The sequence below is a fragment of the Oryctolagus cuniculus genome, chromosome 19 (assembly GCF_051225735.1).
Source record: "Oryctolagus cuniculus isolate XC-2025 breed Fujian yellow rabbit chromosome 19, ASM5122573v1, whole genome shotgun sequence".
Taxonomy (NCBI): domain Eukaryota; kingdom Metazoa; phylum Chordata; class Mammalia; order Lagomorpha; family Leporidae; genus Oryctolagus; species Oryctolagus cuniculus.
Genome location: NC_142885.1, coordinates 59,048,305 through 59,066,961, shown reverse-complemented (window position 1 = coordinate 59,066,961; position 18,657 = coordinate 59,048,305). Strand labels below are relative to the sequence as shown.

The following is an 18,657-nucleotide window of genomic DNA, read 5'->3' as shown; positions in this document are numbered from 1 at the left end:
AGGCCAGACCTGAGCACATCTCATGGGCCACCAAACTCCACCCCTAGGCCTAATCAGGACAGGAGGTACACCAAGAAAAATGTTTATGGAAGCCAGTATCCTGTATTGGAGTGCCTGGGTTCAAATCCCGGCTTCCTGCTAATGCACACCCTGGGAGGCAGCAGGTATTTTGGTATTACGGTATTTTGGTGCAGGCCACACATGTGGGAGACCCAGATTGAGTTCTGGGCTCCTGGCTTCAGGCTGGCCCAGCCCAGATTGTTGTAGGCATTTGAGGAATGAATCAGTAGAGAGAAGCGCTCTCTCACTCACTTTCTCTGTCTCTCTGCCTTTCAAAAACAAATAAAAAGTTAACACACACACACACACATTGTGAGGTGTACTGTAGGGAGCAGTGTGATGCATGCCCCACACCTCTGGGTGTGAATTCCACAGCTGTCAGTGAACTAGCCAGGAACCCTCAAGTGAACCCCACTGTCTCTCTGGGTCTCCCCTTGCTCAGATGCAAAATGGGGGCATGAGTGCCCGACCTCATGCAGTGCTGTCAGGGTTAAAGGACCAAAAGGCCGGTGGAGTCTGGCGTGGCACTGGTATGCGCAGGTGCACGGGTCACGGCCACCGCCGTCCCCTGTGTGGCACTACACCTCTGCAGTGGCCCCCACGTGCCGGCTGCAGAAAGGCTCCGAGAGTCAGAGGGTCAGCCCCTGGCGCTGCGGAAGTGGTCACTGCAATTTCCAAGAGCACAGGCGGTTTCTAAACGCTAGGGGGCAGAATAACCGCCAAAGCACCTGTCACCCGAGGACACCAAAACCGAGTGTCTGACAGCCAGGGAGATACTGAGGCTCAGCAGGAGAAAGCCTGGAACCGGGATAGGGCCGTGGGATGTCTAAGACGTGATCAAGTTCAAAGTGGCCGGCAGCAGGTAGGGAGAGGAGGCTGCCTCATTCCTCCAGCACACCTGTGGCCCTGCAGAGCTCCACGCCACCTGAGGAACAGGTTATGAGAACCTGTGCCAGAGCCTGCCCGAGAATGGGTTAGACCAGGCCTGGGATGACACTAACACACAGGATGCTGGCCAAAGAGGATGCTCCTCCAAACTCGTCTGACAGTCACAATGACCTTCAGAGATGCTGGCTAAAGACAAAAACGCTCAGGTCTCCTCCTGAGCATTCCAATTTAGAAGGGGCAGAGGGGGCTCAGGCATTGCACACCGCAGCACCGCCCCGGGCGAGTCCTGCAACAGGGAAACCTTGAATGAGACGTCCGTGGCGGCTCAGACACTGGAGACAACAACAGAAGAGAGAAGACCGACAACATTCTGTTTGCCTGTGCTGGACGTCACGGCGGCGAGGCCCGCCACCTGTTACCTTTGTCTATGTGGTAGAGGAAGGTCTCCTGGCTCATGGCGGAGAGGAGGTGCAGGACGCAGGTGTAGATGCGGACTCTGTCATCGCTGTTGTCGTCCCAGGTGTAGTCCTGGATCACGTTGAGCAGCTCGCGGACAAGGAACAGGACCCCATGCTCGGGATGATCCTAGTGGGGAACCCAAACAGGACGTGAAGAAATCCCGGGTACGAAGCAGGGGTGGAAAGACAAAAACCCAACATCGAAACCCAGGTTCCCCCTTTTGGCATCTGGAGGGAGAAGAAAGCGTGCGCCTGCTCCGGCACGAAGCCAGGGCCCGCTCGCAGCCTGGGTGGGGCGTTCAGAGCCGAGCTACAAGCCCCGCCCCGCTGCCAGTCCCACTCATCAACACTCCCACCCGGGTCACAAGCTCCGAGAGCTGCCTTGTTTTGGGGCTGTGAATGAAAAAGCAAAGTTGCCTGTCAGCTCTAATGGCCTGTTTCCAAAATCAGCCTCTTGTTTCTCTGCATGCAGCAGTTTAAAAAAAAAAGAAAAACAAACAAAAACAAAACAAAGCAAACTACATCCTGCCCCTCCAACCACAAAAGCGAGATCGTGGGTGTGATGGCAGATGGAGCCCCCCATGGCCGCTGTCACTGTTCAGGGCACTGATTTCAATAGAGGCTCGCTCTTCAGGACACGCCACACGGGAACAGCGGAATTGAAGATGCGCTCTGGGCACAGGGAGAGCCCAAGAGACAGACCCAAGTGTCTAGCAGATGCTGGACTGAATCTCAGGAGGCAGTGGCGACTTCAGAGTGGTTTGCACTCGGTCCCTAAAATGTACACTCAGGGGGCCCCTGCTACAGCTCCCCAGAGGCTTCTCATCCACGTGGGATCAATGCCCAGCCAGCCCCCCGCCCCCCACGGCACCCTCTCACGCTTTCCTGCTGCCTGGCTGGGGGTCCCAGCAGCACGCAGGGGGCGCACGCACGAGGCAGGAAGAGGAAGGCTTAAGGACATGATTTGTACAGGTGAGAGCAGATGAACCACAGGGGAACCACAGCAAGGCAAAGGGAGAGGCTCGGCGCCTGGTGATGTTGGGGCACTGAGCCCCCCTTCAGGCTGAGGTCCCAGCAGGGGCGTTAACAGCTCTGAGGAGTTCCCCCACAAGGTGGGACCTTGGGCCAGGAGCAAAGCCACAGTCAGATCACGGCCCCGGGTGGGGATGGGGCAGGGGTGGGGATCGGCACCGAGGATGCTCTAGATGTCTCCTGCAGTTCGAACGAGCTGGTAGGTGGGCAGGACGGCCAGCGGCAGAGTCCTCCCAGGCAGTTTCCCTGGCACAGAGCAGGGCTGGCCCAGGATGTCCTGGTCTCTGTCCCAGGACTGGGCCTGGCTCCTCGGTAGCGCTCAGACTGCATCACACACGTTGCCCTCTCAGCAAGGCCCTCCCTATGAGCGGCCTGAGCCCCCCTCTCCACCTCATTCCCTGCCGAGGACCTCCCACCACCTGCCAGGACCTGCCTGCTTCCTTCCGTGCACCGGCCAGCGCCACCTCGTGGCTGATCCGCTCCCTCATTCACAGGAACCCACAGCCTCTGCACACTGTGTGTGCTGTCCACTGCCCAGCCAGACCCTCCCCGGTCAGATTTTGTAAATGGCGCCTCTGGAAGCAGGACCTGGGCGCTGTGTCGATGACACGCTGATGACATGTCCTGCCTCCCAGGACAGTGGTTGCAAGGCAGGCACAGGTCAGCAACACGGAATGATTCTGCCTGAGGTTGGCGACCACAACAGACCAACCAACCAGCCAGGAGCTGCCACAGCTTTTCTGCATCCTGGGAAGACGCCGTTAGTACGAACGCCCATTTCCCAGCTGGAAATGAAACACGGCTGTGTTTGCACAGATGACCGAGGTCTGTCACTGACTCTACGGAACTTGTGACTTGCGGGACACACAGACAGAGCTAACTATTTCCAACACAAGCCCAGAGCATGAGACGTGCCGGAGCCGAGGAGGGTGGGGGTTGGTGGAGACCTAGTGAATGTGGTGCATGCACAGTGCATGGCTGAGAACCGTGGTGGAGACACGCGAGAGGTCTGGTGTGAACCGGTACCATCCCCAGGGACTGTTCCCCAGGTGCCACCAAGAAAGGGGACATGGGGAACTGCTGTGCCTGCCACGTGGATGCGCACAGAGGTGCTCCGTGGAGGGATCCGTGTGGATGCCCTAGCTCTCGCGGGACAGTGGTCAGCACGCCTCGAAGCAGTTGCACCCAGGGGCACTGGGGCCATGCAGGTTTGCCACGAGCCACCTCCAGGAGCTCTTGCTCCCAGCCGGAGTGGCGACAGACGGCTCCAACCTCCCGTACCAGCAAAGATGGCTGTGTGTGATATCCACGCTTCGGTGGCTGTGACGTGTTTAACAAAGCAACTTTGTACTCTGCTGGTCCAGTGCCAGCAACTGGAGCAAAGCAGACTTGGACTCTTTGAGGAGATGGAGGAGGAGAAGTTCTTGCATTCAGTGGTACTCCCAGTAGGGGAAGCTCCCCCTAGGGCCCTGGCCGGGCTGCTCCCTTAGGCAGAGCGGCCAAGCACTGGCGAGGGCTCCGAGCCAGGTCCCACTTGAGCGACAGAGGCCCAATGACTGCTCCCAGCCTTGTCCTTCTGGGCTTCTGGAGTGCGGGGATCCTGCCACCCCACCCCATTCTTTGGGATAATAACCCTGAAGGCAACCGACTTGCCCGGGGAGCCAGGATGAGACGCAGCGAAGCGGGTGCTTTGGATCCTGGCTCAATGACCCTCTACCTCTCTGCCTCAGTTTCCATTTCTGTTCAGTGAGCAGAATGGTAGGCTTGTTCCCAGTCTTGATGGATGGTTGACTGGCTTGTTGCAAGAGGCCTAAGTGTGGGGCAGATAAATAATAAAGCCCCTAGGAAAGCAGCCAGCACACGGGTGGACTGGGAGACGGGCAGCAGGGGCCTGGGGGAGGGGGAGGAGACAGTCCACCTCCCAGCATGCAGCGGCCAGGCGCAGGTAACTGGTTAGCAGCAGGAGCCACCCCGTCTGTCCTCCCAGCTTCCCAGCGGCCTCTGCACCTCGCTGTGCACCAGTCACTGAGTCTCTTCCTGGCCCCCAGTGCAGGGGCTCCTTCCCACCTCAGGGCCCACGCTAGGCCCTCCCCTCCCTTTCCCCACCTCGTCAGCCACTTACTAGTCTCCTGCCAGTCAGCTCAAGAGGCACCTCCTGGGCCAAGTCCCCTGCGCTCTCAGAGGTCCCCACAGTCCCCAGGTGCTTCCTACAGTCACACATCAACAAACGTGGTGGCACGGACTGCGGCAACGAAGCTTAGCGCTGGGCTAACTTGCCCTGCTTACGGCTGGACCTTTTAATAAGGGCAGGAACACAAGATGTTTGCCCTGCTGTGTCCTTGGTGATTTGTGCCAGAAAACTGGGGCTGATGACACTTTCATTCCCTACAAATGGAAGCTGAATCCAAATGAGGCTCTGAAGCCGTAGCACTGAACTTGTTTCAGCAACCCTACTTTGCGCCTCCTACCAGGTGTTAAATGACATGGGATGGGGGCAGGTGCTTGCCACGGTGGGGTCCATCACTGCTTTGGATGCCCAATCCCACCTAGCAGGGTGGAGACATCAGTCCCAGCTCTGCTCTCCATTCTAGCTTCCTGGGAAGCAGCAGGTAATGGTTCAAGTGCTTGGGCCCCTGCCACCCACGTGGGAGACCTGGATGGAGTTCTCAGCTCCTGGCTTTGGCCTGGCCCAGCCCTGACTGCTGTGGGCATTTGGGGGAGGGAGCCAGCAGATGAAGACTCTGTCTGCCCAGCTTTTAAGTAAAATGAAGGAAAAAAAGGGCTTCCAGACGTTCCCCAAGTTCATGATCTGCAGAGTGGGGAGGGCTGTCCCGGGGAGGGCTTGCTTCCGCATTTGTAAACACGTACCAACTGGATCAGGTCGTTTACCTGGCTCTAATCTTTCTAAACAAATAAGTCAGCACTCTCCTAGCTTACCCTTTAAAATTGCCTTGCACTCTGGTGGTAGGAAAGCACAGTGGTGTAGCTGCCACGAAAAACAGTTCAGGTAGAGTTGTGGTGCAGTGAGTTAACCTGCCTCTTGCAACTTCCAGCATCCAAATCAGAGCAAGGTTGGAATCCTGGCTGCTCTGTTTCCGATCCAGCTCTCTGATAACACGCCTGAGAAAGCAGAGGAGGTGACCCACATGCCTGGGGCCCTGCCACCACACCTGGATGGAGTTCCAGCCTCTTGGCTTCGGCCCGACTCCAACAGTTTTGGTGATTTGCGGAGTCAATCAGCAGGTAGAAGATCACTCTCTCTTTCAAATAAGTCCTTTAAAAGAAAATTACAAGTAGGACTGCCTTATGACCCAGCCATCTCCAGGTACAGTCTAAAGAACTGAAAGCAGGCCAGTGCTGTGGTGCAGCTGGTAAAGCCATTGCCTGCAGGGCCGGCATCCCAAGTGGGCACTGGTTGAATCCCGGCTACTCCACTTCTGATCCAGCTCTCTGCTATGGCCTGGGAAAAGCAGCAGCAGATGGCCCAAGCCCTTGGGTCTCTGCACCTGTGTGGGAGACCTGGAAGAAGCTCCTGACTCCTGGCTTCAGATCCGTGCAGCTCCAGCCGATATGGCCAACTGGGGAGTGAACCAGCAGTTGGAAGACCACTCCCTCTCTCTTCCTCTCTCTGTAACTCTTTCAAATAAATAACTGAAAAACTTTAAACAACAACAAAAAAATTAGCCTGCTATGGATCAATCCATTTTCAAGCCTGCCTGTAGCAGCCTCATCAGGGCCAAACCAAGTGATTCCAAGGGCCGGGTGCACCTGCAGGCCAGCCATTCCCCCGTCTTGATTAAAGGAAACACTTTCCAGCTTCCCCTTGGTGTGGCTGGACCACAGCATCACCACTCCTGCGCACTGGGCCCATTATAAGTAGATCAAGGACTCCTTGAACACGGCGCTGTGGGACCACAACAATCCATCTGATAACCAAGACGGCTAAGTGACTAACACGCAGGTGCCACACGCAACGTGCATGGGCCAGAGTGGGACAGTGTGCAGCCTCACCCTGACACTCAGAACAGTGCAGCATTTACAATGCCGGACGCACCCACTTGATATTTCTCAGACCACGTTTAACTGTAGCTGAACCTGCAGAAGGCGAAACTGGTTGAGAGGGGGCTGAGGGATGTGGGACGGTTGGTGCTTGGTGACCTTGAGCAAATAACACCCCATGCTGATGCTTTGGGCTCGGTGGGTGCTCCAGAGTAGCAGAGCCCCGGTTCAACTCCCAGCCCTGCTACTGACCAGCCACGGGACCTCAGGCCTGCTGCGCATGTCGCCTGCTCTTAGCTTCCGCAAGGGAAGAAGGTGCAAGGATCCCTGCCTCGCAGGGCTCAAGAGGGCTCCCAGAGGCTGGTGATCGCCTCCACAGCCACCACTCCATCCAACCCTCACAGTCACCCTGGGAGGCTGGCACTTCAACGGCATCTTCAGAACGGACAGCGGAGGCGCCGAGGGGCTGCAGAGCCTGTCCCGGGCCCCAGAGCCTGAACACCAAGGCTTCTCAAAGAGGCTCCAGTTACTGTGAACACCCAGAAAACCCTACACACGGACGGGAGTCCGCACATCCTAACTGATCCCAACAATGACTTCCATCAGTGGCTGTGCAGGGAACTGACATGCTTCTACTGCTCGCTCGCTTGACAAACCAGCAGATGTCCAAAGAGGAAAAGGATCACACGGTGCGAACGGCGGATCTGCAAACGCAGGCGGATCTGCAAACGCAGCCGGATCCTTCTGGCCTTGCCCGCTCGGGCAGGCCCACAGGACAAGGGAGGCCGCTCCCCGACAGCCAAGGCTGCAGCCCCACAGCTTGGCCTCCTGGTCCTCTCCCTTAGAGAGGTCTTGCGGTCCGAACAGGCAGGATCTGGACAGAGCCAGCTTTTCCTTCCTCGGCTTTGCCAGACAAGGGACTCGCATTCCAAAGCATGCACCTGTTTGAAACACAAACTGCAGCAACTCGGTGTACGCACGGGACTGCAGGGATCACCACCGCCGTTGGTTCCAGAACATTCCATCACCCCACAGAGGGACCCTGCACCCAGAGGAGCCGGGGCCCTGCACGGCCCAAGCTCAGAGCATGTGTTGTTTCTCAGCCTCCTCCTGAATCTCTCAGGGGACTTTCACAAATGCCACATCAGGGGCCCACTTGGACTGGCTGAGACTCTGGGAGAGGGCCCCGGGAACCTGCCTTTTAGCAGCTACCCTGCCGTTACTAGGCACATTTGGCTCTACTTGGAGTTCTTTTTTATTTATTTATTTTTTTAATAATTTAAGTTTCTCTGAAAGGCAAAGACAGAGACAGAGAGACAAAGACATACAGAGATCTCCCATCTACTGACTCACTCCTCCAAATGCCTACAACAGCTGGGGTGGGGCCAGGCAGAAGCCAGGAATCATAAACTCAATCCAGGTCTCCTCTGTGGGTAGCAGGGACCCAAGGACTTGAGCTATGACTTGCAGCCTCACAGGAAGCTAGACTCAGCAACAGAGCCAGGATTTGAACCCAGGTACTCCGAGATGTGATGCAGGCACCCCAAGCAGTGGCTTAACCATGACACCAATACCTGCCCCTCCCAGGGGCTTACCGACTTGTGTCAAGAACCCTGTGGGGGCGGCACTGTGGTACAGTGGGTAAAGCTGCCACCAGCAACACCAGTATCCCAAATGGGCACCGGTTCAAGTCCCAGCTGCTCCACTTCTGATCCAGCTCCCTGCTTATGTGCCTGGAAAAGCTGCAGCAGATAGTCCAAGTCCTTGGGCCTCAGCACCCATGTGGGAGCCCTAGAAGAAGCTCCTGGCTCCACTGCACCCATCTGGGGAGTAAACCAGCAAATGGAAGATCTCTGTCTCTAACTGTGCCTTTTAAATAATTAAAGTAAAAAAAAAATATGGCCACCAGATGAAGCCTATGTACTCTTTGGAATACTATTTTTAATAAAGCACATTAGACTAAAAAGGGAAATCAATTATACTAAAATATATTTTTCCAACTAATTTCGATTCAGTAATTTGTTGTTCTCTGTGAACGCATTAACACACCTGCCAGAGGGAAGTGGGAGTTGCTCAGGAAGGCGGGGCAGACGACACTTCTGAAACACCTTTCGTACCTGGAATGCCATGGGGACACACCTGCCCACTTCCTCTGGCAACAAAGGCCCCGCGGCTGCTCCAACTGCAGTGACTTCGTAACCGAGCGAAACGGTAGAGCTTACATTTGTGAAAACAAAGTTGTCCGGGAGGCTTGTGAATGTAAAGCTTTGTGAAAATCAAGATGTCACTTTTTTCCTTTCCCCATATTCAGAGTCACTCTGCCAGGCCCCCTGAGAGCAGGTGGACCCTGGGTTAAGGACCCCAGAGAGTGAGAGGGCTGCTCCTGCTGGGTCTGAGTGGCCCTGACTCCTTTTTAAAGACCTATCTACCTACCTACCTACCTACCTATCTATCTGAACGGCGGGAGTGGGGAGGGCTAGCCCCAACTGCTGGGTCATTCCCCAAATGGCTGCAATGGCTGGGGCTGGGCCACGCTGAAGCCAAGAGCCTGGAACTCCATCTGGGTCTCCCACAGGGATGGCAGGGGCCCAGGCCCTTGGGCCGTGTTCTGCTGCCTTCTCAGGTGTGTTAGCAGCGAGCTGGATGGGAAGCGGAGCAGCTGGGGCTCAAACAGGCACGCCGATATGGGACACCAGTGTCGCAACTGGCAGCTGAACCGGCCATGAGATCAATGCCCACCCTGCCTTGATTCCTTCCCACCCAAGCCTGACCGCTCCTCTCCTACATTCTACGAGATATATGGCCTCCTTCCAACCGTGTCCTTTGGGCCCCTGCTACCTTGCTCTGGTCTCCAGCACGTGCCATCAGAAGGGTCTGCCATCCACGTACCTTCTCTTGGTGCCTGCTTTGTGCCGAGGCAGTGTCCTGACCACGTGCACTTGCTCATTTAACCCTCGCCCAGATGCTACAGTTACCCCATCTACTGCCGAGGAAGCGGCCACCCAGTGAGCTCACCCGCCTGCCCAAGACCCCAGAGGAGAAGCTGAGATTCCAACCCAGGCGTGCTGCTCCAGAGGGCTGTGCCCTTAGCTGCTAGGGGACACCCGGTGGTGGCCATACAGAGCATGTAACAAATGCGGGTTGGTGCCCCTGCAAAATTCATACTGATATCCTGACCCCAACGTGACGGTATTTGGAGGCGGGCCTGGGGAGGTCATTAGGTCCCAGGTCAGTGAGCCCGCCACATGAGCACGTAACAAGACGACAGTGTACCGGGAAGAGGGCCCTCACCAGAACCCAGCCCTGGCACCGGCCTCAGCGCTCCAGCCTCCAGACTGCGAGCCGTAATGTCTGCTGTGCAAGGCCTGTGTTCCCGTGGGCCAAGCTGGACAAACACAGAGCACCTCAACCAGTCCACACCAGACACAGCAACAATGGAGAACTCGCTGAGCCATCCAAACATCTAACCAGACCCCCCCCCCCACGCAGGAGATGAAAATCCTTGCGCATTTAGGGCTAAAACACCCAAGAGGCAGGGCGCCGGCGGCTCTTCGGGGGAACGTACCGGAACAATTAATAAAGTAGAGAAGAAGTTGCAGAGGAATTCCAGGAGGAACGATTCCGATGGCCGCATCTTCCCGTCGATGTTAATCATCTTTGGAACTTCCGGAACGAGGCTTATGGCGGCTCTGAAGAAGGCGTCAGCTACAAGGCAGGAGAGGAGGCCAAGGGTGAGAGCGCGGCTGGCTTTTCCCTGCCCACAGCCTGGCGGCCAGAGCCGAGTACCGCATGGGCGTCCGGCAGGCAGCTGCAGCAGGGGCTCCTGCCAACCATGGTGGACGTGGTGCGACATTGGGCGCAAAGGCACTGCTGTCGGCGTCGGTGGGTCAGCTCACAGGACCGCGGTTAAACAGCCTTGGGATTAAATGGAAGAAGCAGGTGGCAAATTTCTATGGCAAGTACAGAGCCAACAGTCGCCTGGGCAGAGGGCTCAGCCTGCACTGGTTCGCTAATCCTCAATGCCCAACCCGTGAGGAAGCCATTGCCACGTCAGGGAATGCACACACACACACATGCACACACACACACACGTACAATCTGGAGACTTTTGATTGGCTAACAGTTCCAGACAATCATTTGGGAAATGGCTGTATGAGATGATCCATAAAACAAGACGACGTCAGGGGTGGGCACTTTGCCGAGAGGTTAAGGTGCCACCTCCCACAGTGCAGTGCCCAGCTTTGAGCCCTGGCTCCAGCCCTGACCCCAGCTTCCTGTCACTGCACACTGTGGGAGGTGGCAGGTGGTTGGGTCCCACGTGGGATACCTGGATTGAGTTCCCGTCTCCCAGCTTCAGCCTGGCCCAGCCCTGCTGGCTGTAGATATTTGGAGAGCAAACCAGTAGAACGGGGGCTCTATCTTTCTGCCTCTTAAATAATAGTAATAAAATAATAATAATAATAAAACAAAAACAGAAGAGCACTTCAAAGGATGGGAGGAAGGAAAGGAGAAAAGAGAGGGAGGGAGAGCGTATAAGGGTGCGTGACAATAGGACGGGGCAGGATGAAAGGGATGAGGGGGGGAGATGCAGAGGGAGACGGAGAGAATTCTTCCTAGAACTGCCCAAGTGCCCATCACGAGAAAAAGCCCCAAGGTCAAACCAGACAGAACACAGATCCGACACCTGAACTTTACACCTCCCCAACAAGATCAAACATTTCCATGGCCCAGAGACACTGCCAGTGAGGCAGAAGGCGGCAGCGGCACACAGCACCCTGGCCGACAGCAGGCACCGCAGGAGGTCAGGGCTAATGGAAGGCCTCACCACTCCCAGGGCCTGACACTGCCAAGGCTAAAGCAGGCCTGCTGGGTTACTCACCCCATCCCCAGGCCCCCACCTCGGCACACGCCCCCCTGGGTAAGTCAGGCAGCCAGCCATCCTAGTGTAGGGCAAGCTAAAGGAAACTGACGGGTTCTTAGGAGAAAACATTCCAAGGGCGTGAGCACTCTCATCCTGTGAACACAGGGTTCTATTTATTTATTTATTTATTTATTTTTATTTTTTTGACAGGCAGAGTGGACAGTGAGAGAGAGACAGAGAAACGTCTTCCTTTTGCCGTTGGTTCACCCTCCAATGGCCACTGATCCAAAGCCAGGAGCTGAGTGCTTCTCCTGGTCTCCCATGGGGTGCAAGGCCCAAGGAGCTGGGCCATCCTCCACTGCACTCCCGGGCCACAGCAGAGAACTGGCCTGGAAGAGGAGCAACCGGGACAGAATCCGGTGCCCCGACCAGGACTAGAACCCGGTGTGCCAGCGCCGCAGGCAGAGGATTAGCCTATTGAACCGTGGCGCCGGCCGAACACAGGGTTCTGACCACGAGACTCATTCACTCCTCCTCAACCCTGAGGAGCCTCCACGCAAAGCCTCCCTCCCAGCCTTCCTCTAGGTGTAGGTCTAGATGGGGCAACTCCTGTGTGAGGTGCACCCCGGGACCTATCTTATTCCTGTGGACTCCACCATGAAGGCGGGCTGTCACTCAGGGACGCAGGTGCCTTCAGTAAAACTGAGCGACCAGAGATCTAAAAGTAGTTATTACCAAGTTGTGACTTTGTAAATGAACTTGGTATGAAAGCGGGTACATCCCAGGATTCAAGGGCTACTGTTCTGGGGATATGCAGGTAGAGCAAGAAATACGAACGCCTTGTAACAACCTTGTCCATTAGTGCGTCAAGGTTACAGTGACAGTTTTATCTAACCTTGATTTTGCCAGAATACCCAATAAGTTTTACTGAGTATTAACAACGTCAAGAAGTCCACCAGGAACATTTAAATGATATCCCAGTTTGAGCACCACCACAGGCTTGCTCGCTCGCTCTCTCTCCTCTACAAAATGCCATAAACTCTCTCACTGAGCCAGGCAACCTCATCCCACAGGATACCCGCTGCCCCCTCCAGGACACCACAGGGATCACGGGCACTGTGCACTGTCTCCATCAGGCTTGGATTGCCCTAGGAGGAGAGAAGACATTCTTTCCAGATACACTGCTCCCCCAGCCCCGAGGCCTTGGCGTGGGCCTCTGCCATGGCCTGGATTGGCCCCTGGCTCACTTCAGCATATCCAGACACCCCTGCACCTTCTAGGCTCTCTCTCCCATGCCACATCTTTTATGAAGTTGGTTGTTCTCCCTGTCCAAGGGGCATTTCCCTCCGCTCACAAATGCCCAGGCGCATTTTATACTGTCCTGCCCGGTGCTGCCTTGTGTGGTGACTGCAAACCCTGGCTCTCCTCTACCAGGGTCTGGAAGAGAGAACCTGCTTCCACTCGATGCCTGGCACAGCGGCTCACACATTTAAAAACGACCAAGAAACACCAGCAGGAGGAAATGAAATACAGGCGCTTATTATCATGCGGAATCGAAAACGTAAGGGGCGGACTCGCCCATGCCCCTTTCTCTGGGTCCTTCAGTGGTTGCCACCCAGCCCTTGTCCTTATCCCCTCCTACTGTGGACGGGTCACACGTGGAGCCCGTGAATGTGGGGGACACGCTCCGTGCCACCTGCCAACCAGTGAGTGGGCAGCTAAGACAACCTGCTTTGTCCCCATTCACCAAAGAGGCCTCATGGTTTGAGAAAACGGCCACACCAAACAGTCTTCAGAGAATGTTCTATGGACAGAATTAGCAAATGTGATGGTAAACACGAACCCCAAAGACTCAGCAGGGGGCAGAAGCCATTTTTCTTCCATGTAGGTACTTCTTATGATTTGACGGGACTCTCTTCTGAAGAGCAACAGTTGCTCTGTAGTACTGCCCGCGCCGTGAAGTTTGAGAGCCTCTGAATTCTGTGGGTGTTATCTCTTCAGGTGACCACGTGAGCCTCTGACCTGGGTGGGCGTCATCACTAGTTATCATTGGATGACCACCGTGCGGTAGCAACCATAGTACCCCAGACAGCTGAGTGCAGGGCGTAAGGCTAACGCCCGTTACAACACATCCTGGCCTACCTGTTGGTTGGTTTGTCTGGGGAGTGGGGTGGCCTAGGATAATTTTCCTAAAATCATGGAATGTGAGCTAAATTTGGAAGGATGAAGATGCAAAATATAATGGAAGAAAGGCAAATCTAAAGGGAGAGAATTCTGGAGAAGGAAGGGAAGTATTATAATCTTTCTTCAGACGCCTACTTCTTACACGCCTGTTTTAGAAATTGCATTAAGTAGACAGGACACCCATGAGGTTCAAAATGATGACATGGGTGGTGACAGTCTTGTTAGTGACAAAGCCCATTCTTTTTACTGCTTTAATTGTCCTTGCTGGTCTGTGTCAGCTTGGAGGAAGTGCAGAGCTTTGATTTCCAGCACAAGACAGCAGTTGAATCTTTCTATTTCTCAATTATTTGAAAGGTAGAAAGAGACAGATAGGGATCTCCCATCTGCTGGTTCATTCCTCCAATGCCCACAGTTCCTCCAATGCCCAGTTAGGTGGAACCAAAGCCAGGAGCTGGAGACTTAATCCAGGTCTCCCGCATCAGTGCCAGGGACCCAAGTATTTGAGCTACCACCTGCTGCCTCCCAGGGTCTACACTGGCAAGAAGCTGGAATTGGAAGCAGAGACAAGACTGGCACTCCCAATAAGGAATGCTGGCCCCCCAAGGGGCATCCTAACCTCTGTGCCCAATGCTCACTCCAATAATCTTGAAACAAAGATTGGTTTTCCTGCAGATTCTCAAGGCTTAGCAAGAAATCACTGGGCTTTCAAAACTCTGAAAGCACAGAGCTGTCAGTGTATGTGGCTGGCTCCCCAGACCCCGTGGCAGGTCCTGGTATGGTAGTAACTGCTGAGCAGCCAGCGTGTACCTGAGGGCCAAGTGCTCTTAGACCGTCAACTCACCAACCCTCAGCAGACAGGCACCCCTGCTGTCATCTCCGCTTGACAGACAGGGAAACTGAGGCCCAGGAAGATGGACTTGTCTAAGGATGTCTGGTTTCTGGTGGTGGGGTCAGGACTGGGCATTCAGAGACCCGGATGTCACCACTCACTCGCACCCCGCCCCATCATCCTACAGCAGGCCCCACCAGCTCCCATGCCCTTGCTTAGAAGCTCCTCCCCCTTGGCAGGCCCACCGTTCCCTCTCCCTTCCCCACCTGCTGCTCAGAGACTGTTCAGGGCACTTCAGAAAACTCAGGGAAAAGTGAGCTGAAGGGGCCGGCACTGTGGCATAGTAGGCTAAGCCTGTGCCTGCAGCATCAGCATCCCCTATGAGCACTGGTTCAAGTCCCAGCTCTTCCACTTCTGATCCAGCTCCCTGCTATGGCCTGGGAAAGCAGTAGATGACCCAAGTGCTTGGGCTCCTGCACCTGTGTGGGAGACCCAGAGGCCCCTGGCTCCTGGCTTTGGATCTGCCCAGCTCTGGCTGTTGCAGCCATTTGGGGAGTGAACCAGCAGATGGAAGACCTCTCTGTCTCTCCCTCTGCCTGTAACTCTACACCTCAAGTAAATAAAGCAATCTTAAAAAAGAAAAAGAAAAAGATATGAAGTGATACATTTATTTCAGGGCAAATATTTTTGAAAGCCATGCATTATTTTTTTCATAGTAGGCATTTTCCATGAACTTCTGGAAGGCCCCTCATGCGCTCTTCTTTCAGGACCCACCTTCAACACCCCTCCCATTGCAAAGCAAGTTGTCCCTGGATTGGCCCAGGGCCTCTGCGGGTGCTCAAGTGCCCCTGAGAAGTGGTGTAGTGCTTGCCTGGAACCACGCCCTCCCTCCCACATACCTGGGTCAGCTCTAGATTACTTTCAACACCTAATAGGATACAAACGCTATGTATCTAGTTGTTATACTGCATCATTTAGGGGATGGCAGGGGGGCACAGATGCAACTTTGTTTTTCCGAGTATTTTCCAGCTGTGGTTGCTTGAATCTCTGGCTGCACACCCCAAGATACGGGATGCCTGCACCCCACCCCTGCCTTTGAGATTAGAAACCAGAAAGCTCATGGAACAAAGAAAAAGCTAAAGGGCCAAATAACCTGGGTAAGCCTCTCCTCAGCTGAGCCACTGGCAAACGGGAGCCAGACTCCAGCATCTGTCCTCCTTTCTTCCCCCTGAGCACCCTGGGGTCACGGGCAAGGGCATCGGCACCAACGCCCTGCAGTGCCCGAGTGCACCAAGGAACAGAGCTGGGCCTGCCCCAGGCTCAAGGGGAGTTTACTTGTTGGGCTGGAATTCACATTGGTTAAGCCACAGAGGACAAAGATGCAATCAAGGCTGGATTAAGAGAGGTCAGAAAATGAACTGGGAGTGGGGAGGAGACGGTTTTATAAGCAGCTGGAAAGGGAGGAAGTTTAGGGAGACAAACAAAAGCAGCCCGTCTCCAAGTTTCATTTCATTTATATTTAGCCTTCCCATTCTTGGTAATTGAATGCATTATTTATTTTGGCCAGCAGCGGCTGCGTGTGGCTTTCAGAACACCCATAACAGGCTTTTAAAGTTTGGTGTCGCAGCATTTAGAGGCTCCAATAAAAATCATCAGATCAATTTTTAAAAACAGAGTGGACACCACATTCCCGCTCCCTGCAGCAATGGAGAGCGAGAAGCCCAGTGTTCTAACGCCAAGGGTGCTGGCCTATCCACGCACAGTGTCTCAGGCCGGATGCTCAGGCCAGGCGGGTCCCCGGGTGAGGACAGAAGCCACTCCAGGGCAGGGCAGGGCAGGGCAGGGCAGCACGGCTCTCCTCGAGCAGCAGCCTTGGGGAAGGGGAGCCTTTATGTAGCTTGAGAATTTGTTGTGCTCTTTTGTTTTCATCAAACAGCATGAAGCCCCGCAGGGGATCTGGTCATGAACTTATGAACTTGCCTGGGATTGACACCAAAAGATCTAGGCGTCCGTCTGGAGCGCCCACGTGCAGCTCTGCGACCTGCTCTGAAGGCTGCAGATGAAACCCAACTCGGGGCTCCCAGCTGGGTCTCCCATTCACAAGTACCACCCAGTGTATACAGCTGTTCGTGCTGTACATTGATATGACTGGCAGCCAACATCACCGAAAGCGCACGTGACATTAATTACATGCAACCCATCAGGGACTAAAACATCGCTTTCAGGCACGTGACTGTATTCTGCTTCTTGCTAAGCACTGGGAGAAAGTTCCAGGCTGACTGACAGGCAGTGAGGGCAAGTGCCTGCTCCGTGCAAGGAATGCATTCCAGCCAGAAACGAGGGTGATCACACACGACAAGGACAAGGACAGCTGGCAGTGTAACAGGCAGGGGTGGGGGAGCCCAGGCAGGGGGAGGTTCCCTCTGCTACAGGGTTCAGGGAGGGCATTCCTAAGGGCCTGGGGCTGGGGGCAGCGTTGTGGCACAGTGGGTTAAGCCACCACTTGCAGCACCAGCATCCCCTTTCAGAGCGCTGGCTGCAGTCCTGGCTGCTCCACTTCCAATCCAGCTCCCTGCTAATGTGCCTGGGAAAGCAGGGGAAAGCAGCAGGAGATGGTCCACGTGCTTAGGTCCCTGCCACCAATGGGGGAGACCCAGATGGAGCTCCAGGCTCCTGGCTCGCTCTCTCTCACTCTCTGTCTCTCTAACTCTGCCTTTCAAAAATATCTTGAAAAAATACAGAGCTAAAAGATGAAACATATTTTCTGAGAGCTTTTTCAAATGCCCTGTATATTAAAAGAACAGAACAAAAGTCCACGTGGCTAAAGCTCAGCGAAGATGAGGCCAGGACACAGCAGGCAGATCATGGCGGGGACTTGGGGGCAGGGTGGTCGGTTCAATCCCAATGGTGCTGGGAAGCCACTGGGGCCCCCCAGGAGCTGACGACACAATCGAGCGAGCGGAGTTTGAACAGGTTCTTAGACAGCGATCAAGCTCGAAGATTCTGGCCCAGAGTCACCCCACGTGAACCAAGATATCGGTGACCACCAGAAGTGCCATGCCGAGGCTCACCAGGGCAGGAGCGTGAGTGGGCACAGCCCAAGTGGCCCAGACAACCTACCCGAGCCAATGGCAGCAAGGGGTGAGGGGCCAATCCCAGCACAATCTGTGAGGCTGGGTTGGGGAAGACCACCACGGAGAATACCGGCTCAGTCCACATGGTGTGGTGCTACAGAAATGCCCAGGGTCCACCTGAGCTTCCCAACAGCTGGCACCATAGACGCCAGTCCGCTGAGTGTTGTAAGGCCACAGCCTTGAGTCAGACAGCCTGGGGCTTGGCGCGGGCTCAGCAACTCACCAGGGGACCCACCCTGGTCCAGCTACTTGGCTTCTCCCTGCCTCAGTTCTCTCCCCGGGGAAATGATGCACCAACCCCTGGCCCAGCCTCAAGGTGCTGCTGGGAGCATGAAATGAGAATATGTGTGCAGCGGTCTTGCCCCATAACAAATGCCCCCTCAGTGTTGGCCTCCGTGACACGGCCTGCTGGGTGGGCACCTTGCTGCTTACTGGCCCAGAGCTGCTCGCAAGCCCTGAGCACCTGCCCTCACAGTAGGTGACCAGGGTGTCCTGCACCCCCCACCTGCAGGTGTTCACCCGGCTCAGATGTGGATCAGGACAGGGTGCCAGGAGGTTAACCTCCCAGAAGCAGCACTTAGCTGATGACAGGTGGGAGAGAAGTGTCAGGAACCCGTCTTCCTTGGCACTCGGGTGGGGGCAACACCAGGACGTGCTTGGCACCGCCGCCCAGGAGGGGATGGAGCTCAGGGGCCACAGCAGTGCCCTGCTCACGGGTGCCCACTCTCCCGGCCTCTCCTTCCCCACCGCCCTCCGACGCTCCTGAGACGGCCTGAATGACTTCTGCCCTAGTCCAGAGAGATCTGTCCGTCTGGAAGCGAGTTTCTATCAGAGACAGCAAGCCATAGGGGATTCATTCCACACAGATCAGACTCCACCCGTGTGTCTCTGCGGTTACAAACTCACAAGCAGGCAACAACAACAAAAAACCAAGCAAGACTCCGCTCTGCGCCAGCAGTCCTAACTGCTCAAAGTCTCCAGGCCGTGCGAGTCCCGAGCCTGGGCCCAGGTCGACCTAAGGCGAGTCCTACAGAACACCTGTGCTGCACAGTCTGTCTGCTTGTGAGTGGGCTGGGGTCCCACGTGCTTCCTACTGGGGAGACCCATCTCAAACGTCACGGAGGACCGTTTTTCTTTCTTCTTTAAAGGACACACACACACACACACACACACTCACACCAATACTCTCTCTCTTTCTCTCCTAAGCAGTGG

General features: G+C 55.3%; 1 protein-coding gene across 2 annotated transcripts in view; it reads right to left on the bottom strand.

Moving 5' to 3' along the window:
- VPS35L (VPS35 endosomal protein sorting factor like) overlaps positions 1-18,657 on the bottom strand; it is a 93,103-nt gene that overhangs the window by 12,012 nt on the left and 62,434 nt on the right. For both annotated transcript variants that reach the window (XM_070064787.2, XM_002711807.6), the window contains 2 exons: positions 10,003-10,142; positions 1,368-1,533 (listed from right to left, as the gene is read on the bottom strand). In XM_070064787.2, the coding sequence (XP_069920888.1) occupies positions 1,368-1,533; positions 10,003-10,142 (306 nt within the window). The remainder of the gene's footprint in view (positions 1-1,367; positions 1,534-10,002; positions 10,143-18,657) is intronic.